The 24,062-nt window shown below is 39.9% G+C and overlaps 1 protein-coding gene across 7 annotated transcripts in view; it reads right to left on the reverse strand.

The window, feature by feature from the left end:
* Positions 1-2,530: 2,530 nt before the first annotated feature.
* The window catches only part of XPO4 (exportin 4), a 114,109-nt gene continuing 92,577 nt past the window's right edge, over positions 2,531-24,062 (reverse strand). For 5 of the 7 annotated variants that reach the window (XM_042978168.1, XM_042978323.1, XM_042978623.1 and 2 more), the window contains exons 11-23: positions 23,899-24,041; positions 23,238-23,383; positions 22,254-22,431; positions 16,675-16,834; positions 16,026-16,195; positions 14,238-14,412; positions 11,365-11,658; positions 10,139-10,319; positions 8,629-8,747; positions 6,987-7,117; positions 6,331-6,448; positions 5,813-5,905; positions 2,531-2,753 (exon numbers count right to left, since the gene is read on the reverse strand). In XM_042978168.1, coding sequence (XP_042834102.1) covers positions 2,556-2,753; positions 5,813-5,905; positions 6,331-6,448; positions 6,987-7,117; positions 8,629-8,747; positions 10,139-10,319; positions 11,365-11,658; positions 14,238-14,412; positions 16,026-16,195; positions 16,675-16,834; positions 22,254-22,431; positions 23,238-23,383; positions 23,899-24,041 — 2,106 coding nt within the window. In that variant the 3' untranslated portion in view covers positions 2,531-2,555. The remainder of the gene's footprint in view (positions 2,754-5,812; positions 5,906-6,330; positions 6,449-6,986; positions 7,118-8,628; positions 8,748-10,138; positions 10,320-11,364; positions 11,659-14,237; positions 14,413-16,025; positions 16,196-16,674; positions 16,835-22,253; positions 22,432-23,237; positions 23,384-23,898; positions 24,042-24,062) is intronic. The other 2 variants (XM_042978246.1, XM_042978538.1) reach the window with 2 other exon arrangements.

Raw genomic sequence — 24,062 nt, forward strand, 5'->3', positions numbered from 1 at the left:
AAAAGGGGGGCACAAATAATGTTTTTGTTTTTAGAACTCTTTTTAACAACTTAGTTTCAATCGTAAAAATCAATTTACTAGAATTAAGCCAGTGCTCTTTACATCCACTGGGCCAAGAACATTAAAACGAAACCCCAAAAAACTAGCGTCAATAAACATAGCCTAAGACGAAACTGGACAGAGTAAAACAAAAGACCCAAACACTAAACAAATATTCAATAAGGCAAACGTTAACACAAACACCCTGAAAAGAAGTCTTAGCCGTTGCAATTAAAGTGGCATCCCCATTACCTAGAAAATGGTGGTTGCTTTTTCCTCCAGTTTGCCACTACTCAACGTTCAGGGGACACTGGAAACATTATTTGGTCCAATCTGAAGTAAATCTCACTTTTAACTGAAACTGATCTAATGAAATTGCAGGACTATAATAAAATCTGGGCAAATTCAGCAAATACATTTCTGTCTAGGAAGAAGTTATTAAATACTGACACCTTTTTATTTACCAAGGTATTTCTTTCCTACTCATCTTTATTTATAATAACAATTTGATCATAGTTTTGTCATGGCAGACCTACCCAGTCAGTTGTGTATTTCAGTGTCCTTTGGCAAAGGGACTATTCTTATCGAACACACAGATACACACTGCTCACAACTCTGAAGAAAGCATGAGGGAGCTGGGAAACGTAAAACACCAAGAAAGAATATTGCCACAAGTTAAGGGAAAAAAAGAAGAAACCTAAAAATAAATGCACTTGTTCAAAGTATTCTGAAAAATACAATACGTGTATTTCGTGAAGAGCGATCTTAGTTTTTTCCTAGCTGTCTTTTAAGATGTTTTTGCTCCACCTCAGTTATTAATCAACAATAATCGAATTAAGAGTGACGTTCCTCAAAAAGTTACGGCCTTAGGCTTTGCATTCACTCGTGTCTAACATCACATGCACAGGTTGGATGTAATTTAAGTGCTCCAGTTTTGTTAACTGTGAGTAGCACGGAGTTCTACAAAGTTCTGCACAGCATCACGTGTGAAGATGCATATACTATATGCAATTCAGATATGAAGACTACGTTAGAAGGACAGTTGAGCCTGTAGGTGTCAAGGACACAGCAGGAGAAAGCCCACCCCTTGGAAGCACAGTTTCAGAGCGAGCCTGTGCCAGATTCCTGTCACTGTGTTGTGGGATTTTGACATCGCAGTGGGCAGAGCTTCATACGCCGGCAGTTTATAAATTAGCTTTCATTTCCATAATTTAAGCTGGCACACAGAACTAAGGGGAGCATGGCAGCAGTACAAAAGTCCTGATTAGAAAAATCAAACTAGAGGATCTAAATAGGAAGTTTTTAATCTCTTAAATTAAATGTACATGGCTCCTGTGAAATGAGGAGAATGTCCACTCTAGCGTAATTATTGCCCCTAATGCCCCAACGTAGAATAGTCTGTATGAATCAGTAATTCACATCCTTTAAAATAGTTATTGCTTAAGCAAGCCATTCAGAATAGATTATTAGCCATGGGCTACGTGGCTGAAGAGAAACATATCCAAAAAGTTAGACTACATACGAATGAGACTTTCATTTCACTCATAAACCCAACATAAATACACGATCAAAAGGGCACCAGATTCATAGCAGCTAACACCCTAAACCAACTCTGAAGCATCAAGACTTGATTTCTTACTAAAACAAATCTGCTCTTTTTTGTATTTTCTTCTTAAAATTAAGGCAATGAAATGGCTACAGTTCCTAAAGTTCTTTTTATGGAACAAAAATATACACCCATTTTCCCCCTCAAGTTCAGGCATCAGAGTGTGACTGGAGGCCTGTATCACACAAAGCCTGCAACACCAGGCTGATGTTACAAACAACAAAGAGCCAGTGTGCCACAAGAAGCCAGCAAACACCTGATGTTTCTTCTTCCTGCTGAATTACAAACCTAATCATCAAAGGGAGGAAACGTTTGAAAGCACAAAACCTCGGAAGAGTTTCCACTGTCTTTTGCATTGATTCAAAACTTGTGGGGTGGCAGAGGGGAGGAGCGTGTTAAAATGAAGAGTCCAAGGCCCAACAAACAGAAATTCTGACTCTGAGGGTCTACAGTTGGGCCCAAGAATCTACCTTTTCAACCAGCTCCTCCAATGATGCAGGTGGTCTATGGACAACATTTTGAGAAACAATGCCGAGCATACGTCCATCTAATATATTTAGTTTAACAAAGTCTACACTTTGGCTAGCCACCTAATGTTTCGATAAGGGGGAAAGGCACTGAATGTGCATTTCATGGTGCCCATATCTGTTTGCACATATACGGAATTGAAAATCTTAGATCACCATTCAAAATCCACAAGACACATATGACAGACTGTGGCTAACACCCAACAGCGGAAGCTGATTCAAAGGTGACCTCTCCTGTTTCACTGCATTACATATCAAACTTTCAGGCTCTCCGAGATCCAAAACGGCCAAAGAACTGAAGAACAGGACAAGACTCAAGTCAGCTTTTAGCAATTCAGTGCACTTTGCAGAAAGGATCTAAATTAAGCATAAAGTTTTGTTGTTTATTTTACACAAAGGAGGCCACCAACATTTGCCATAAACTCTTCTAAACTCTTTAGGAAGGCCATCTTCTGCTTCCGGTCCAGCGTCGGAGGAGTGCTGCTTGCGGTGAGCTTGTTGAAGGCATCTGCTAATCTCTGGTAAATAACTGGGTCTTGCTGACTTGACAGTAATGTTTCAACCAACTCGGAATATTCAGCCTATTAAAGAGATAAAGTGTATACGTAAGAACATTTAGCTTCCTCAAATGTCACACAAGTAGATGATATCAGGTACTACCTTGTGGGATTTCTGAAAGGTAGGGTCTGACAACGGCTCTTCTTCTTTTGCATTAAAGTGCAATTGTCATATAATATTCTATTAGTTTTGGGTGTACAACACAATCATCCCACATCTAAATACACTGTGAAATGATCACAATAGCTCTTTTTTTTTTAATTAAAAAAATATTTTTTTTAATGTTTATTCATTTCTGTTAAATTTTTTTTTTTAACGTTTATTTATTTTTGAGACAGAGACAGAACATGAACGGGGGAGGGGCAGAGAGAGAGGGAGACACAGAATCGGAAGCAGGCTCCCGGCTCTGAGCCGTCAGCCCAGAGCGGGACGCGGGGCTCGAACTCACGGTCTGTGAGATCGTGACCTGAGCTGAAGTCGGACGCTTAACCGACTGAGCCACCCAGGCGCCCCTGTTTATTCATTTTTGAAAGACAGAGAGAGACAGAGCACAAGCAGGGGTGGGGCGGAGAGAGAGGGGGACACAGAATCTGAAGCAGGCTCCAGGCTCCGAGCTGTCAGCACAGAGCCCGACGCGGGGCTCGAACTCACGAACCGCAAGATCATGACCTGAGCCGAAGTTGGATGCTCAACCAACTGAGCCACCCAGGCGCCCCCACAATAGCTCTTTTTACTGATTAATATTCACTGAAAGTTCACTCTATTCCAGGTACTGTTCCAGCCTTTTACATTAGTAACTCACTTTTTATAACAATCCTATGAACAGCAGTACAAAAAGTACTGTTATTCTCCTGATTCACAGATGGAAGTATGTACATATACTGAAATTAACATGTCTAAGATCACACTTTCTTTTTTTGAATCTTTATTTATTTACTTTGAGAAAATAAGCATGTCAGGGAGGGGCAGAGAGACAGAGAGGGAGACAGAGAATCCCAAACAAGCCCCACACTCAGGGCAGAGCCCGACACGGGACTTGATCCCATGACTGTGAGATTATGACCTGAGCCAAAATCAGGACTCAGACACATAACCAACTGAGCCACCCAGGCAGCCCAAGATCACACTGCTTTTAAGCAAGAATCCAGGCTGCTTGGCTCCTGAAGCCATGTGATTACCAAGTTTGTTGTGTTGTCTCCTCTCCATTTTTCAACCACATCATTCATATTTATTTTGCATTTTATGCATAGTCTAAGTCTGCAACCTGACTTTCAAGCATTTCCCAGGGCTTTCTATAGGCACCCTGTCCACACAGCTCTGAGGACAGCAGACCCGTACAAGGCAGACAGGAGCTGTCTGGGAGGGGGTGGCACAGGGGGAGGGGTATATTTCAGTCCTTTCTCAAGGTGAAGGTGCAGACGTACCTCCAAACCAGTACTGGACTCAGTGGCTCTGGGAGAAAGGGCAGGAAAAGGAACCTAATAAATATAGGAGCATGGGGGGGGGGGGGGGGAGGGGGGAGAGATATGTAGTGCTTCTACTTTTAATGCCCCTTATAATAAAGCCTTTTACAGAAAAGAGGGTGTGGGGTTAAGGAACATTCAACCAAAACAGCTTTCTAAGATAAGCTCTCTTGAAAAACGAGCAAACAACAAAAACTGGTCTGACACTATTTTTCATTAGCTTCTTGGGATATCATAATGGACCAAAGGGTGAAATGAAATATTAATTGCATTTGGAAAAGATGAATAAGGCACTGGATGCAATCCCTGACCCACAACACAAGCAGGGAACCAGGGTGGCCACCCTAAATGCCCTATCCAAGAGACATACCTACTCACAGAAGAGTAAGTATAAACTCCAAATCATTTCCCTATTCAAAAGACATGGTGGTCCCTCTGGGACCAGACCAGCAGATCTCATGCTAGCCAAACCTAACGCCTTGCTCTCTTTTTTACAATGTGTGAATATGTTGTTGTTGTTGTTTAAAGGCATCTGGAATGCAATGGCTTATACATATGGGGACAAGACATCTATCTTCCTAGCAAGCAACAAGGAAGTAGAATGACACAGAAAGCCCACAGACCTCAGATGGGCACCATGTGCAGAGAGGACAGCAAGAACTCAAGCCCCAGAGTACCTTCAGCTTGGAGCGTAGATGGTATAGGAAGTCTACAGGAAGGGAATCTTTAAGTTGTATGAAAAGGCCTCAAAATCCTATCTTTCTTTAAAAAGGTAAATAAAATCAAGCCCTGAGTGCCACTCACAGCAAATGCAATGGACTCTATATACTTTGAGGGAAAAAAAAGGCAAAGCATTTAACAAAAGTCAATTGCTTAGTCATGCTGGGACGTGTGCATGTGCTAGGGGGTGGGGAGACCAAAAATTGGGGAAAGGAGTGTTGGGAAACTGGGGCAGCTGATGATCTAATATGGTTCTTCTCATACACTTGATGGGCACCTACTCTACCAGAATAGGGAAGGGACAGGTGAGCTAACGTCACTTTTCTCCCATAACGTTAACCCCAAACAGTGAGTGCGTGCTTCCGAGTCTTTAAAGGCTCAGCAAAATAAATTGAAACAATACCTTCCTTTCCGTAGTATAATATGAAGCAACACACTTTCCCTACCACGACAGGAAATAATACGCTGTTGATTTCCGCACTTTCTCGAGGCAGATCCTCTGGGTCGCCAGTCTTCTTCGTCTGGTCTCCCTTACAAAACTGTGAGTTCCTCAAGGACAGAAACTATGCCTCTACTATTCTTTCGTGTTAATTCTTGGTTCCAAGCACACTTGTTTACGAGGACAAGCTTTAGGGCAGTGATCAATGCAAAGGATGATTCAGAACAGGGGAGAAGGGAAAGTAAGTGCTTATTCACTGACAAACAGCTTGTCAAAAGAGCTAATGTGGAAATGAAGAAATACGCCCTCACTGAAAGCAACTGAAGCACTGAGTCACAGATTCTCTAAGAACTGGGAGTATCAAAGGCCCACTATCTGCACAATCTCCTTGCTGGAAATAAAAAAAAAAAAAAAAAAAAAAAAAGGGAAGAGACCCAACGAAGAGACTTGTGTCCAGTACCTGATGCAAGCACACCAACGTGTAGAAAGCTTCACCGGCTGCAGTGGTCATCTCTGTGTTGTGCTTTTGCAAAACCAGCATATCAAAAACCAGCTGAAAGGACATAATACAAAACCTCTAAATAAAAATACATGATGATCATACAATCTCCCATCCTGTGTCTAAACCAAAAAAGACAAAGAGGGGTGGTAGTTGCTCTTATCTATTAAATAAGTCTGAAAATGGAAGAAAAAAGCTTTTTAAAGACCCAAGGATTTATAATAACAGAGGTTATTCCTTGCTGTGACATGTGCCACCATAAATGAACAGACTGTTACATTTGCCATGTCAGGTTTCAAGAACACACAAGTGGAGAATAAGGTGTCCAGGGAACTGATCTCCAGAAAAGCACAATGAACAGAAAGTAATTCTTTCCTGCCCTCTGAATGACGTAAGCGTTTCCTCATTCGAATGAAGATTTACAGGCACGAACTGTACTAAAGCAGACGGTTTGACGGCATGCCAGCCGAACATCTTACCTTTAGAAAGTGCCGTGTTGCTAGAAAAAGTGGTGAATCTGTTTCCTGTGCTTTTGCACACTGCTCAGCTAATGGCGTCAAAGCTTCCAGGCAAAGCTGGCAAACTTCCGAACTCATTCTGATCATGAAGGTCAAGGAACAGACTAGGTGTATTTAACTTATAAAAGATTCAAAAATCATGGCTATTATCAAATTCTAGGAATGACCACAGTTAAGTGAGTACCCTAGTGTGCAATATGTCTTTACGGGGTTGCGAGCTACACGACAAAAGTTTTCCAGTGTTTCGGAGAGGGTCTCGGACTGTAGATTTCTAATGTGTTTCTGATCATGAGCACACAACTAATAAAAAGCCTTATTATTCTCTACTACCGGGCAGCTGAGATCAGAGACTCAACAACAGTCGATGGCATTACTAATTGGGGCTCTTAATGAAAGAGTGACTTTGGGACCAGGCACCAAAAGCCTTTGGGATTGACCTGTGAAAGGAGGACAAGATGAGGTGAACTAATAAGAGAAACACACAATTAGGGCTGTTAGACAACAGCTTTCTTACGAAATAAAACACAAAGGAAAATTTAAAAATACAAGTTTTTAAAACTTTGGGAGATTTTTTCCCCCCAAGGGATAAATGATAATGATGTTCATTTAAAGGATATGATGTCATGCCTAGTTCTAGAGAGTACATCAGACTTTTAAAAAGATCTTCAGGAAGCTGTGGTATTTTTTCAGGAAAAATCTCACAGATAAATGTGATTAATTTGTAGTACTGATTACAAAGGGTTGGAAACTGAAAAAGAAATATTAAATATTTAGATGCTTAATGATATCTAATTTCTATTTTCATTAATGCAATAAAATAAATAACCAATAAACTTGTAAATATAATGATTTCTCTTAAAAAGAATCAAGATATATAGAAAACATAAAGATCTAATTAAATATAAAAATATGTTTCAATAAAGGAAATATTTTAGTAACATGAAAATAATGTACAGTAGAAGCAATTATCTTCTGGACAGTTAATAAAAGCTACTGCCAATTCCAGATAGTCTTGTTTACCTTGAAAAAGTAGACAAAGCAGCCAAATTTCAAATAATCAAATGACCTATAATTAAAACCCTTTTGCAAATGTGTTTATTTGATTTCCAGCATGTTAGAAAAATACAAGAAGGTAATACAGATTAGGATTATGCATGAAATAGAGTATTCACTTCTTCACACTTCTAAAAATTGGCTGGACAGTCCTGGAAAACTGAAGTAAAAAGTAGGCAATCTACAGTTTAGCAATTCTTAAGAAAATACACATCTAAATGTGTAATGGTTTACTTGATGAGAACCCCCCCCGCCGCCCCCCGGCAACCAAACCAAAAAACCCTAAAAGCAAGCAATATACAGAGCTTACGAAACTTCCCCATCCAACTGGTGGCCACATGAACACTCAGCTCACGGGTCACCAATCATCTCCCAAAGACACTGCTCAAGGAGAGACACATGTGGTCCCCGCCCACTCTGTGGGAATCTGACAGCACCTCCTACTCCTCAATGCAACTTCTAACCACTTCTCAACCGCTATTTTCTTCCTTCCCACGACCGACCTCTCTTTCCCTCTCCCACTCTACCTCGTTCGTGTTCCACACACATGCGCACGCACACACCTCCCTCTTCCTTCCCAGCCATGTCTTTGTCCCCACCCTCACCCTCTGTGACAGCTCACGAAAGAGACTCCCTTCTTCTGTGGTACCAAAGGAGGAAGAAAGGGCAGCCTCGTCACCACCACACCCTCAATACTGACTGATGACCCCGAGACAGGACGTCGTCAGAATGCACACAAATTTAAAAACCGTTAGTCTTGGTTTCTTACCATCCCATTTCTACATGGGGTTGCTCGAAAACGCCTTCTGCTGCTCAATCCTTAAAATCAGAGAATGATGTTCAAAAGCATGAGTGGAATACACCTAAACATATAACTTAATTTGCTCAATGACAAATGAGGGAATCAAAACTGCTAATGTCAGAATTCAGTTTCTAAAAGAACCAGTTTTTTTTTTTCTGTCACTAATTATCAGTGAAGACAGGACTCTGGGGTAGGATTAAATGAGGGCATGAACCACGTACTGAGCTGCATGCGCGAGTATAAATGACACACAATGGGAACCAGAACCTCTGATTTTCGTGTGTACTTAACAGATAAGCAGGGACTTCTACCTCCTTAATTAAATCAGAGGTATATTCTTGTCTACAACATCTTTGAACTCCGAGCAGACAGTTGGGGTTTTCACATTCACTGTCTTCAATTACCTTCAAAAGATCTTGTGACATCAGGGGCAGAATGAGGTTCACTCCATACAGAACAACATCAGCCGCAGACACAGACCTGTTTGCCGCCTGCCCTGGCTCATGTCCTCTGAACACCTCATCTATTAAGACAAAAAGGTAGTCTTAGAATTGCAACATCAATAAGCCTACAGAGTTACACGTATTCCCATCTTTGTGAGAAAGTAACCAAAGATTAAAACCCCTAAGCCAAAATATATCTATGAGTGGACATCTGATCAATCTGGCCCTGGGTCATCCCTTTGTATTTCATTTGTCAGGGTCTCTGATGCAGTATTCTGTGTTCACATTATTATTCTACAATGATGGAAACTAACGCTTCATGTTTTAAAAAGTAGAATCGAATCTACTGAGAAGGAAGTTATACTGTGAGTTAAATAATTTCCACAGTAATATTTATTTTATCTATTAGGTGTGTGAAATTTTTCTATGCTGAAGAGGAATGGGGGAAAACAGAAATTAAAATGTTACAGAAGATGGTACTTAAGAAATAACTACCAATATTAAAAAGGCTTATTATCCTTAATCCATATAAAATGCATATAAATTAAGAATCCTCCTAAGACCTAAATAGGTAAATGAGGAAAATCCACAAACATCTATCAAACCCAAAGCCTAATGAAAAACAGTTCACTGCAATCATTAATGAAATAATGGAATTAAAAAAAAATTTTTTTTTAACATTTATTTATTATTGAGAGACAGAGGGAGACAGAGTATGAGCAGGGGAGGGGCAGAGAGAGGAGGAAACACAGAAACTGAAGCAGGCTCCAGGCTCTGAGCGGTCAGCACAGAGCCTGACGCAGGGCTCGAACTCACAAACCATGAGATCATGACCTGAGCCCAAGTCAGACACTTAACCAACTGAGCCACCCAGGCGCCCTGAAGCAATGAAAATTTTTAATGAATACTTAAAAAAAAATTTTTTTCAATGTTTATTTATTTTTGAGGGACAGAGACAGAGCATGAGTGGGGGAAGGCAGAGAGAGAGAGACACAGAATTGGAAACAGGCTCCAGGCTCTGAGCTATTAGCACAGAGCCCGATGCGGGGCTCAAACTCACAAACCGAGAGATCACGACCTGAGCCGAAGTCAGAAGCTTAACCGACTGAGCCACCCAGACGCCCCTTTAATGAATACTTCTGATTCATTACATTAAAAATGACTTTTAAATAACATTTAAACTTTTTAATGTTCATTTATTTTGAGAAAGAGAAGGAGAGAGTGTGTGACTGCGCATGAAGAGAGAGAGAGAGAGAGAGAGAGAGAGAGAGAGAGAGAGAATCCCAAAAGCCGGCATGCGCTGGGAGTGGAAACCTACGTGGGGTCTGTCTCATAAAGGTGGGAGCCGGACGCTTAACTGACTGAGCAACCGAGGCAACCCCCCCTTTATTTATTTACTTAGTTTTATCTTCCTTTGCTTTACAAAAAAGATAGTTAAAATGAAATTTAAAACCCTTACACCTCACCTTACCTGTATCGCTAAAATCTATGAATTCTTTTGACAGAAGGTTAGTGAGAAGTTCCATGATGAGAAGCAGGTCTTGGTACTGTTCTTCCTCTGCTGTAACATCTATTCTTTGCCGCCCCAAGTTATTCTTAGAATATACTTGCAGCAAAGTAAGGCAGGCTTCATACAGGTTCATAGCTTTGGACTGTAAGAGAACGTGCATAAATCATACTTAGTTGGGAAAAAATATCAACCCTAAAAGAAACTTGAAATTATAATCTAATAAATTTACTCTGGATCCCAACAGTAGCTCAAACACTTGTTTGAAACTCTTATAAAACATTAAGAAAAATGAAACAGCATGCATTAAAGATTGCAGTTATGTTTTAAAAATTAGCAGTTTTCTAACAAAATTTGACATCCATTTTTTTTGTTCACTTGATAATACACACTAGAGAGATAGTAAGATTTTGGCAACAGAACTGTTCTACTTCTGCTATTTACCTCTGTGTATACTATTTATTATTTTCAGATTTAATAGAACTGTTTAACTTGCAAAAGCACAGTGTACCAAACCATGGTCTTAAATATCAGAATGGCAACAGCCTGCCCTCTCAGTCATGCATCTATGGCTACATTTGTAACATTTATAAAATAACCTTACTTTTGAGCAAGTGCCTTTGATCTAACAGCAACAACAACAACAATTTACAACTCAGGAACCCACATGAAATGATTTAAAACAAGATTTACGCTAATCTACAGACAAATACAAATATATTCCTTTAAGGCAGTTTTAAAACAGCTTTCTAAATGATTTCTAAACAGTGTAAAAAGTGTACCTGTGGTTACTGATTGTAAAAGAATTTAGCTTGTCTAAATTATCCATTTGATTTATAAAGCAAAGATACAAACTGTCATTTAAAATTTTAAGCCTCAAGAGTTTCAACAGACAGAAATTGGTTAAATTTTTCTACTATTTGTCTTATCAAACACGCCTCGTTTGGATGGCTTTGACTGAATAAAATACTATATCTCAAAGAAATTTCTGGTTTTACCAACAGTTTTAGGTCAGCATTGACTTTCCTTCAATAAGCCTTCCCCTGGATTTTGAGTTCTTTTGAAACGTTCTGAAGTCTTTTTGAAAACTCCTTTGGATAATCTTCACAGAATTTAAAGGGAAGTGTCTGTTACTTTGTTATACTTTCAGGAGTTCTAATCCGAAAGAGGAACAATTAGAAAGTGCTTACCTCTCCAAGATAGCATATCTGTTTATGTGCAACTTCCACAAAAACTTCTATTATGAGATTGACGGTCTCTGGGGTATTTTTGTAAACTTCCATCAATCCAATGCAATTGGTAAGGAAGTCCATCAAAAAATTAAAAAGAATTGCTACGTTGTCAATCTGGGTAGCCTCCGCAATGCCACACAGGGCCTCCAGCGTGGCCGTGATCTCCTGCTTGACTTCCTCCTGCTGGCACATCTGCTGGAAGTTTTCTTGGTTTATCACTCTTAAGAATCGCTGCTGAAGTGGCTGAAGGACCTGTCGAGTTAAAGCATCATTCTTCTAAAAGCTTAATGCCCACGATCCGTCTCTTTCAGCTTTACTCCCTCAACCTGGAGATGTCCCTTCTAGAACATTTCTGAAAGCACCGGAAACAATGATCGCAACTACATGCTACGCTCCCCATCACGAGGGGACGCGTAACTTCTAACCTACAGAAAGAACGAACACACAGTAGACTGGTCCTCAGGGAAATGGAAATCAAAGCCACAAGGCGACATCACCTCAGGTCTTTTAGGATGACCACCATCAAAAAGACGAGACAGAAAGGCTGGCAAGGATGTGGAGAAAAGGGGACCCCTGTGCACTGCAGTGGGGGTTGTCAACTGGGGCAGCCGCTAAGGAAAACAGTAAGGAGGACCCTCAAAAAATTAAAAACAGAGTTGCCATACGACCCAGTAATTCCACTGCTGGGAATGTATCCAAAGGAAACCAAGACGGCACTTAATCAGACGTCTGCACCCCCCTGTTCACTGAAGCATTATTTGCAATGGCCGAGACATGAAAAAAACCTGAACGTCCATCCGTGGATGAATGGAAGGAGTTGAGATACATATGCAATCACACAGTTAGCCATACAAAATGAGGAAATCCTACCATTCGTGACCACACGGATGAACCTTGAGGGTACACGTTAAGTAAGTCTGACAAAGAAAGACAAATACCATATGATCTTACTTAGATGAGGAATTTTAATACAATAAAATAATAAAATAACAAAACAAACAAAAAATCCCAACTCTCAGAAAAAGGTCTGTAGTTGCTACCGGTGGGGGTGGGGGGAGGTGGGAAAAGGGGGATTTGAACTTCCAGTTGTAAGATAAATAAGTTCTGGGAGTGTCACGTATAACATGGTGACTATAGGTAAACACTGCTCTATGACAGATGGGAAAATTGTTAAAAGAGTAGATCCTCAGACTTCTCATCACAAGAAAAAAATTTTCTTTTGTTGTTTCTTTCCATTGTACTTATAGGAGATCTTGGATGTTGACTAAAGTTCTTGCGGTAATCACTTCATAATATATGTAAGTCAAACCACTATGCTGTACACGTTTTGAACTTGCATAGTGATGCGTGTCAATTACCTCCATAAAAGTGGAAAAAGTATTATTTATGGAAAAGCAAATCAGCACATGCTATCACCTCACTTTCTAAAGTAATTTAGGTTCCAAAAACCACAAGTCACGGAACATGACTTAGTCAATGCCATTCACAGAATCTGTCACTATCATCATCTCTTTCCAGGGGATTAACCTCCCCCCTCAAAAAGATGAAATTTAAGTCTCCAAAGGGTCAGACAGTAAGTATCTTTGGAGAATATGTCAACTCTGGCCCAACTATCCAATTACAATTTAGTACAGAAGCAGCCATAGGTAAAATATAAACAATTGAACATGACTGTGTTTCCAGAAAACTTTACTTAGAGAGAGAGAGAGAGACAGCAGGCCGATTTTGGTCCGTGGGCTCCAATTTGCCAAACCCTGTTCTACATTCAGCTCTGGACTGTTTTTCTCCTTTCCAATTTCTCTTGGCATAGAGTATAACTTCAGAAAATCAGTCCTGTCCTGAGTGAATATGCATATTCGTGAAGATATCTTAATTCTAAAGCTATTCATATGATAATACAATTGTTTAAACTAGAAATATATGGTCAGCCTGGTTTTCTTCTGGTCTGAAGTCACAGATGACTGCCAAATTCTGTTACTGTGTCCCTTCTCAGACATTAAGAGCACTCTAGTCACAAGGATTATAGGCCAGCCACCTATACTGATACCTCTTGGTTCCTGACTTAAAGCTAATTTACATAATGCAATGTGTTCACAGTGGTTATTGGTTGATTATGCATCCAACCCCCCCCCCCTTGCAACTGATATGATGAAGCCCAAATCTCTAGTACCTGAGAATGTGGCCTTATTTGGAAACAGGGTTGCTGCAGACATAATTACATTGAGTTCATTAGGGTGGGCCGCCGATCCAACGACTGGTATCTTTACGCCAAAATGCACACATGGACAACATCACGTGAAGATGAGATTACGGTGATGCTTCTACAGCCTGAGAACACTAAAGCCTACCAGTCAACCACCAGCAATTTGGCAAGAAGCCTGGAACAGATTCTCCTGCACAGCCTTCAAAAGGAACCAACCTACCAACACCTAGACCTTGGATTCTGGTCTACACAACTCCAAGACAATACGTTTCTGTTGTCTGCTCCACTAAGTTTGTGGCACTTTGTTACAGCAGCCTTAGCAAACTAATAATAATTTGCACCTCCTCGTTCAACAGAAGCGGACGTTTCACTGGTTCTTTAGGCTCTCGTTTGAGTGGTGGGCAAAAATGTGCCCATGCTACAGAACGTTTGACAAAGTCATCACATATGCAGATATGGACAAATTATAAGATGGTATTTGTAAAATAATAAGCTTCAACCTATTCCATTATAAAGGGAAAAACATTAGAGAAGGTATGACTGAAATGTTTCTGTCTCCACAGAGTATTTTATGCCACCACACAGGGTAAAACATGAGAAGGTCGATCCAAATAAAGGAAACTATTACCTCTGTCCAATACTGCTGTTTGGTTTCTGTGTCCATATGTGCAAAACCGCCCAAGACAAGAGCCTTCATCAGTGTCCTCTGCACGGGACTTGACAGGAAGTTCAGAGGTGGGCTTCGACTTGCAAACTGCTTGGCTAAGTTCCACCAGTTTTCACACTGAATCACTAAGTTTGCTCTAGAAGCCGAAGTAACAAAACAAAAGACATATTACTTTACATTGCGTGTATACCGAGTAAACAAAAATGGAAGGTAACTGAATTTAATTAGTTAAAAAAAAAATTTTTTTTTAACGTTTATTTTTGAGATAGAGAGAGACGGAGCATGAACGGGGGAGGGTCAGAGAGAGGGAGACACAGAATCCGAAGCAGGCTCCAGGCTCCGAGCTGTCAGCACAGAGCCCGATGTGGGGCTCGAACTCACGGACCGTGAGATCGTGACCTGAGCTGAAGTCGGCCGCTTAACCGACTGAGCCACCCAGGCGCCCCTAATTAGTTTTTAAAGTATAGTATATAGTGAACTGATATAAACTTTGGAGTCACACAAGTCTGTACTGAAATCCCATTAGTTGTTTGACAATGTAAAATTTATTTACTCTCTTATTTAGTTACCAGATCCGTAAAACAGGGTAACAACAGTAATAACAGCGTTAACTCTCATGGCTGATATGAGAGTTAACTATATTGTAACTATAACTAAATAGTTACAATAAAATTAAATAAAATACTATATATGAAATGCTTGAAACAGTACAGTAAATTACAAGAACTCAATAAATAACAGTCAATGCTAAGAGTAATAACAATCACATTCCTATATAGTAAGAAAAATGTTTGGGGGTACCTGGGTGGCTCCGTTGGTTAAGCGTCCGACTTTGGCTCAGGTCATGATCTCACAGTTCGTGAGTTCAAGCCCCACACTGGGCTCTGTGCTGACAACTCAGAGCCTGGAGCCTGCTTCAGATTCTGTATCTCCCTCCCTCCCTCTCTGTCCCTCTCCTGTTTGTGGTGTCTCTCTCTCTCTCTCTCTCTCTCTCTCTCTCTCTCTCTCTGTCAAAAATAACAAGAAAGAGGGGACGGGGGGAGAGAGAGAGAGACACACACACACAGAGGGAGGGAGGGAGGGAGAGAGGAGGAAAAATTTCCAGAGTTTGTTGTAGAAAACACTAAAACTCTTAATTTGCAAAATTATTAAATTATCAAGTTTTTCTCACCTTTATTTTTATTGTTTTTTAGGTTTATTTATTTATTTTGAGAGAGAGAGAGAGAGAGAGAGAAAACAAGCAGGGGAGGGGCAGGCGGACACAGAGAGAATCCTAAGCAGGCTCTGTGCTATCAACGTGGAGCCCAGTGTGGGACCCGAACTCATGAACCATGAGATCATGACCTGAACCAAAATCAAGAGTCAGACGCTTAACCGACTGAGGCACCCAGGCCCCCCAAGTTTTTCTCATATTTAAAACAGAATAATAGGATATCTGAAAAAATTAAATGAGACTACTAAAGTGTATTAAAATGTTTTTAAAACTATAAATTACTAAACACATATGTTTCTCATAAGAGTCTTTGATGCCAAATCCTTGAATAGTCAAAGCAATCCTCAATTGTACCATGAGAAAGCTCTATTGACATTTATAGCAATAATATGATATTGAGTGTGTCTTTTTTTTTTAAACACATTGCTCCAAAATGCAGGGTCTATTTGCATTTAGGACCATGTAACCGTTTGCCACTTGAAAGACCACACACACACACACACACACACACAATCAGCCTCCAATAATCACCTTACCTTTCTCTTCTCTCCACCAAAGTGACAAGGAGCTGCACAGTGTCATTTGCAAGGTCCTGCTCACTACTCCACACTGAGAGGTTACTGATGACTTTTTGTAAGAGGTAGCCAATAATCCACTGAGAACCTTCTGTATCTGCTCCAAATGCTGTACTGAATGGCAGACTTATCTTAAAGGAGAAAACAAAAATGTTAAGGTCAGAAAGATCAGCTTAAAAAGAAGTGCACAGAAAAATCAAACTGAAGTTAGCGTCTAAATCTGGAGTACCGTTTACTTCGCATCAATTTTATAAACGCATTCACTTCTGGGAGTCCAAAATAAAACCTCCTCAACCCACGGACCTCTTCCAACGTGAGTTAACTTTACTCTCATTAACACACTAACATGGTGTTCATACCAAACACAAAGAACGTAAATTAATCCATTCCCACTGGTAATCTATAAATTAATATGGTCAAAATAAGCTGAATCAAATGATGTGCTCTAAGGAAAGTTATTAAAATCGTACATCGTTCACACAGTTCTCTTCAACGTGGAAGATGTTCAGCTCTTAGTTACATCTTGATGAGAAAATCACCAAGAAAAATATTCTCATTTCCACAAGTGTCGAGTTCATAAATCCAAACAAAGCCAGTTTTATATTCTGACCTGATCGTATAGTTTCTCATCCACCAGGAGGTAAGTCTTTGCCCAGCGTTTTAGGAACCAAACAATGTCTTTGCCCATTTGAGGGCTTAGGAGGTGAGTGAGGTCTGCTCTTATCGCTCGAGATTCAACCTCTGAAACTCTGAGAACAGCAGATAATAGCCTGTAGGCATAAAAAAGAAGTCGTTTATTCTTCCATTTATTTGGCCGTCTAATAATATTTGTTTCTGAAAAGTCCTTTTTGTTATGTTTTCAACTCTCTGAATTTAGGCCAGGCTATAACTTGAAATTTTCATCAGCAGGATCAAAGTCCCCGTTCAATGCTGACCCTTCAGAAGCAGGAAACAAGACTCAGTCGTGGGTAGAGACATCCTTCTGTGCAAGTCTCAGCATTACCATCCACAGAGATTTTTCACATTCGAAATGGAGAGATACGTACAAGTAAAAGTTCAGAGTAAAGGCTACATTCTGCAGCCCTTCATCACTACTTCACTCCACGGTTAGCACTGTTTATTTTGATACATTTGTTATTATGGCGGAGGGTCTGGTAACTGACTTACCCAGAATGCTCTGAACATTAAATCTTGCCTCTAAGTTGGACAGTCCTATATACTTCCTAACAAACTTGATTCTTACTGGTATTTTAAAATGCAAGTCTTGCTAAAAAAATTATCCATGTAAGCGTGCATACTGTCCTCTCCTACACTACATAATTCATACGGCTCCGTGGTGTTAATAACAGCATGATACGCAGAGAAGTTAGAAAGTCTTGTTCCGGGGGTGGGGGTAGGAGAGAAGAGAATCCGAAGTGATACATATTTAGCTTGACTTGAGCTAAAAGGCAAGGAAGCTGAGGATGCAATTGAAAGGATCCATCATAACATCATTTTATAGATACCCTGCCAAGACCGGGATCCTAATCACCTGAACTGTGGCTTCTGCTACTTGTCTTTACTGTTCTCAAGATGACTAAAAGTGTCTCCCTGTAATGAAATCTTACATTTCAGTTCTTTGTCCAACTGTATATCTCGAAAGTACTAGATACTATTTATCGCCCTATCCTTTTGAAATAATTTCTCCCCTTGAACCACACAGGTTTTTAAGTTTCTACCCCCAGAACATCCTTTTTCCCTATATAACACCTACTCCCTATACTACCTACCAGTGCTCAAATTTTCAAAAATTATTTTAGGGTGGATATGAACGAAAATACTCCAGGACCTCACATTACATTTAAGTTAATGTATCAGATTTTTCCCGTAAGAATAGTTTGAAATGATATAATCTGCAGCCTAACAGAATTTGAATTAAATAATTACAGTAACTTTCTAAATTTATGCACAGGAATTTAATTATCAGTGTTTTGGTACCCACCATCATCCATTTGAAAAACAAGTTTTTCTTTAACAGTTGGAAACTTAATACATTCTTTTTCTCCTTAAATTTTTATTTCTTTTCCCCATAGGTTATCTTACTGTAAATACATTTTTATAGTCATTTTTATTGATCATACCACATCCATCTCTGAAACAAATGTCTAGTTATCGAAAAGTCATTTTAAAAATTCCCAGTGACCATAAGACTTGGTTCTAAAATGTGTTTTGGACTTATTAGTATACAATTGAGCGAAGATAACACAAATTTAAATTATTAAACATAGGGGTGCCTCGGGGGCTTGGTCAGTTAAACGTCTGACTTGGGCTCAGGTCATGATCTCGCGGTTTGTGAGTTCGAGCCCTGCGTCAGGCTATGCTGACAGCTCAGAGCCTGGACCTTACTTCGGAGTCTGCGTCTCCCTCTCTCTCTCTGCCCCTCCCCTGCTCGCGCTCCTTCTGTGTCTCGCTCTTTCTCACAAAAAAATAAACATTTAAAAAAGTTAAAAAAAAATTTATTAAGCATAAAACTAAAATTCTATGCATTTGTGAATGAGATTAATGTACCAGGATTTTGTTTTTCCAAATTAGTTCATGCATCTGTGAAAAAAAATGGCTAATTAAAAAATAAATTATTTTAAAAAAATTAGCAGCCATTAAAAAAAATATATATATATATATATAAAAATTCCTTATTCTTAGAATGAGAGTTGAGCATAATTTGATTTGATTCCTTTTTCATTTTTATAGAAACACGGAGAAAACCTATTCACATAAATGGAAAAAGCAGTTTTAAAATAGCAGGGTTCCTCAATTCTTTGAACCTAGTTTTATGCAAAACATCACGAAGATCTACTATCAAAAACTATTTTTAATCATCTCTTAGCTGACAATGTGATTTCTTGAGCGTCCCGTAATGCAAAGGGCTGAAGAGCTCCTGACCTGTAAAGTCCGCGTCATCCGCTACTCGGTCATTCACTCCCACACCACACACACAATTCGGAACCGTCGCTTTATCTGGCACCGCACGCTTTTACGCACCTGCCTCTCCGTTACGTTAAGACTCAGAACGAGCAAGGGCTTTGCCTTTCTCTGGCAAAGCAGCGCGGGCTCCTGCGGCCTCACTGCCACAGCCGTCGGGCGAGCACAATCCCACGGGGCCGCCTCTGACAGAACCTCTCACAGCCACCGGCCTCTCTGCACCCCCACTTTTACCAGTGGAAACGCTTCCTCACCTGCCTGGTCGCCCTTTGAATCCACCTTCCGCGGCACAACCCCGCTACGACCGTCTGACCGGTCCACCTGCCCATTTCCGACGTCCTCCACCACGTTCACTCCTACCTCAGTCGCCCGATCCCCAGCGCCAACCCTACTTCTCCACCTCCGGAAACGTCTCTCCCCTCCACGTTCACACGTGAGCCACACCACACTTCCTCTTGCTTTAGGCCATGCTCTCCTCCCAGGCCTCGGCCTCTGCTGTTGTCGCTGCCTGGAATCCTCTTCACCTTTTGCTGCATGTTGCAAACTCCTACGCACCCCTCAACTATCTGCCTAAATAAATAAATCTCTCCAAAGCACCCCCTGATCCTTCCCCTGCCAACAGGTTAGGTCAACCCAGGCGCTCCTCTATCCCTCTTACCAGACTCCTGTTGTAGCCTCAGATCCTGGCATATGGGGGAGGTGGAGGAACAACTCAAAACACTTTTGTAATTAAAGTGTAGCTGACACACACGTTACGTACAAAACATTTTTTAATTGTTGATAATTCCAGTTTCTTTTTTTTTTTTTTAATATTTATTCGTTTTTGAGAGACAGAGAGAGTGTGAGCAGGGGAGGGCAGAGAGAGAGAGAGAAAGAAAGAAAGACACAGAATCCGAAGCAGGCTCCAGGCTCCGAGCTGTGAGCACAGAGCCCGATGTGGGGCCTGAACCCACAGACCATGAGATCATGAGCCGAAGTTGGACGCCTAACCGACCGAGCCACCCAGGCCCCCCGATATTTCCAATTTCTAATCCTACTTTAATTTCTTAAGTATGGTATCTAAACATACTTCATATTTCAGACAGCACTCACAGTTTCCCACACTCTACAAATGAATCTTGAATTACCTTTGCATTCATAAACCAAAAGTCTGCAAAATGAGTCAGAGCTTGTTAGTTTCTCACATCTGCTATTATCACTCTGATTCAGACCACTATCATCTTTCTCTTGGATTACTACAATTAGCCTCTTCATTGGTCTCCCTGCTTCCATTTTTGTCCTCATAGTTTGCTCTCAGTGCAGCAGAGGAACCTTTTTGCACAGAAGTTCTGCTCAAACCTTACGACAGCACCCTACTTCATTCAGAGCAAAGGCTAAAGCCTTGATCTGATATCCCTCTGTTTTCCCTTCTATCTTGATCTCCTGACAAAATTCCACCTCATTCTGCTCAACCCACAATGGCAGTTCTTACTATTGCCTGAATATGCCAGACGTGCCACAGGGCCTTAGCATTCCCTGTTCGCTCTGCCTGGAATACTCTTCCCCAGGCCTTCACGGCCTCCCTCACCAACCTCAAGTCTTTGCTGACGAGTCACCTTCCAAATGAAGTCTGTACTGATTACACTACTTAAAATTACACACAGTCCCCGAATCTGCGCTCCAAATCCCCTCACCCTGTTCATCTAGAGCACGTAGTCTTCTAACACTATTTTTCCTTCCTTCCTTCCTTCCTTCCTTCCTTCCTTCCTTCCTTCCTTCCTTCCTTCCTCTCATCCATTCATTATCTTTCCCCTACAAGGAGCTTTAAAGGGGGAATGATTTTTGTCTACTTTGCTCAGTGATGTATCCCAAATGCCTACAACAGTACCGGGTACTCAATTAATTATTTGTCAGAGGATAAATTCTTCAAGAAATGTGAACTTTTTTTACAAACAAGGAATGTTTCTCTCATACTCCTTTCAATTTCACATTAATTCTTTGGACTTAAAAAAAAAAATAGGGTGTTTTTTGTTTTTTTTTTTGGTTTGTTTTCCAACCCTCCATAGTCTGTGCTCTCAGATACAAAAATATTTTGCTCCCACACTGATACCTTAGACTCGCAAAAATTGAAAAAGCACTGAAAATACAAGGAAAGCATACCTGATGGTACTGCCCAGGCAAGAAATATGACAAAGAATATAATATGACAGCCCTCTGAAATGAGCTGCCTTTGAAATTAACATTCACCATGAATCAAACCAAAGCAAAACCAATGATTTTCACAAGCAATTAACCTAGCACCTATAGTAATCCCCAAGAGATAAAACTTTTTCAAAAATAGAGCATTGATATTTTATTTCAAACAAGAAAATAAAATAATAAAGGAAATAAATTCCTAAACATTTCCTTGATAGTTCATTAAAAAAAAAAATCCTGTTTTCTACTGCACAGGTATAAATGATATCCATGTATTTTTGAATTAAATTAAAAAGATGAAGGGGACAGCACCCTGCTTGAGTTACTGATTCTGCAATTGACAAAAACCAGTGTTATTTCATTATTGGTGTATCTGCCTGCAACTTAACTTTAAAGATACTGAAATTTCAAATGTTGGTTTTAAACCCACTTGTAGGAGGATATTTGGTCTAAGTTTATCCTTCCTTAATTTCACCATTAAGAATTAATGAAAATTTTGCCACTACTCATAGGAAGATCAAAGTGAATTGTCATTTGAGGCACACAATTGTCTTCTAACTTTACCTGACAGGACACTCAAGTTTCACATATTCCGAACAAATACTTCGATTTTATAAGGTAAGAATCATAGTTTTCCTTCAGAAAGCCACTGAAATGTAGTTTTAGCTTTATGAACAATAAAAACTTGCTAATGTTCACCTGGTGTCTAGGAGGCTCACAGACTTTGATTCACTCATTTAGGGCACCTGCGCCACACCGGCACTGCTTTCTGATGGCCAAGGGACATGTCCCTTCAAACTTACACTGTATCCAGAGTAATTTGACAAGTGTTTTCCTCAGTACAGGATATAGCTGTCAATTCTCACCAGAGTGGCACTGCTTAAATATACCGAGTACTTGCCATCCTTGTTTATTTCAAGGCTTCTCCAAGTTTTATTTTCTTTCACGTATCAGATTTACAATGTGGCTAACACAGGAGTCATCTACCCATCCACTCAGAATTTATTTAAAACATTATCAATTACAAGAGCACAGCTATAGAGTTCATATTACCTAATCACAGAATCTGTTCTGTTGTACCCTGGGATGGAAGAAGCCTTTTCTCCTGGAGATCCCAAAATTTGAAGTGTTGTATTAATGTCAACTTCAGATGAATGCTTAATGGAATATTCCATTATTTCTGGAGGTATTAGCGGAGTCTCTCCCTGAGTATCATCAGCTAAGAGGTAGCCTTCAGTTTAAAAAAAATTAAAAACGAACACTTAACAAATCTACATTTATCAAATTGCACTATAAATGTTCTCAGTTTTATCTGATTTACATACATATTAAGCTGATGTAAAAGTAAATTATAAATGTTAATGTTAATTTCAAGTCTGATGAGTAGAAACTATTTCTCAGATAATTAACTCTCAAAATACAAAGGACAAATATGTTATTCACCAATTTTATAATTCATACTGATAGGTAGGCTTTTTAATCTACTATCTTTTAATAACTTTTAGTACTATATTCTGTAAAATTAACAGGAATTCTATTATCTATATCAAAAGTCAATATTTGGGAGTGCCTTTTCCAAAATTAAGATTTTTTTTTCTTGATTATTAAAAACACAGAAACATTGACAGTATGGTTATAAAAGAAGACCCGACAAGTCAGACTGCCTAGATTTGCATTCTGGCTCCGGAAATTAATAGCAGTGTGACCATCGGCTACTTTCTTAAAACTCTCTCTTTCAGCTTCTTCATTTGCAAGATGAGGACAGTAATAATAATGAAACCTGACAACAGTACTAAGTTACTGGGCTGCAGTGAATCCCACATAAGACATCTGGTATGCAACAGGCACTAAATATGCATGTCAGCCAGTATTTGTAAAAAATGCATCCACAGCTCTGTGATATACAGCATCTGTATTCAAATTTCATCCAACACTACGTACGGAGCTTATTTTTAACATACGAAGCTTCTTCTAACACATAAGAACTTTAAACTGCTCAGCTGGCGATTACATTTCGGAAAGAAACAACCAACCAACCTGTAACTAAAATAAGCCAGTGAATATCTTCATACAGATCATCAAGCATTTTGTTGTCTATAGTGCTTGAACCAGGTGAGGCAAGTAACTGCTGCTGATGCCGCTGTAACTGACCGTGGAGCCTCGTTACTCTTTCTTCTAATAGGCTAAAAAGGGGGGGAAAAACCCAAAGTTTCATAAAGTTCAATAGGCAAAGATCTAGAACAAACTGTATACGTAATCTCCATTTATTAGACAACATAAATTAAGATGTTAGCACAAAAGCACATATATGAAAATATTTATTGTAGTACACAGCTGTTCTCATAGCAGTATAGGAATTGTGATTTATTCTTTATGACATAGAATTAAAACATTGCTTTACAAACAATCAAGGCTTACAACAGGCATTCGAAAACTGGTCATTCCAAGTTTGTATTGACATGGGTCAAATCGTTCTCATACCATGTTTTCCACAATCTCTCTGCCATCTATGCTGTAGTGCCTGGGCTCCAAATGGACAAGCCAAGGAATGCAACCATGAGTATGTTTCTGTCCGTTTGTTCCAGTGTGCTGGGATACGGGGTGGGGGTGTTTAAAGTCTTTAAACACTTTAAGTGCTCTCCAGGGAATTGTGAATAGAGAGTATTTGCTCCATGGGGTTTCTTTGGACTGTGTGTACCTTGTCAGAAGAGGTATACAGTGTTCTGCAGCAATCCTTCCTAGCATTCCTACACTGGCTAGTTGATCTGAAAACTGGTCTCGATCATCCTCTTGAAGTTCACTTATTTCTTCTTCCTCACGAGAGGCCACACCATTGGCAGTCTATTAGCAAAGAAAAAAATA

Source organism: Panthera tigris, chromosome A1 (assembly GCF_018350195.1).
Source record: "Panthera tigris isolate Pti1 chromosome A1, P.tigris_Pti1_mat1.1, whole genome shotgun sequence".
Taxonomy (NCBI): domain Eukaryota; kingdom Metazoa; phylum Chordata; class Mammalia; order Carnivora; family Felidae; genus Panthera; species Panthera tigris.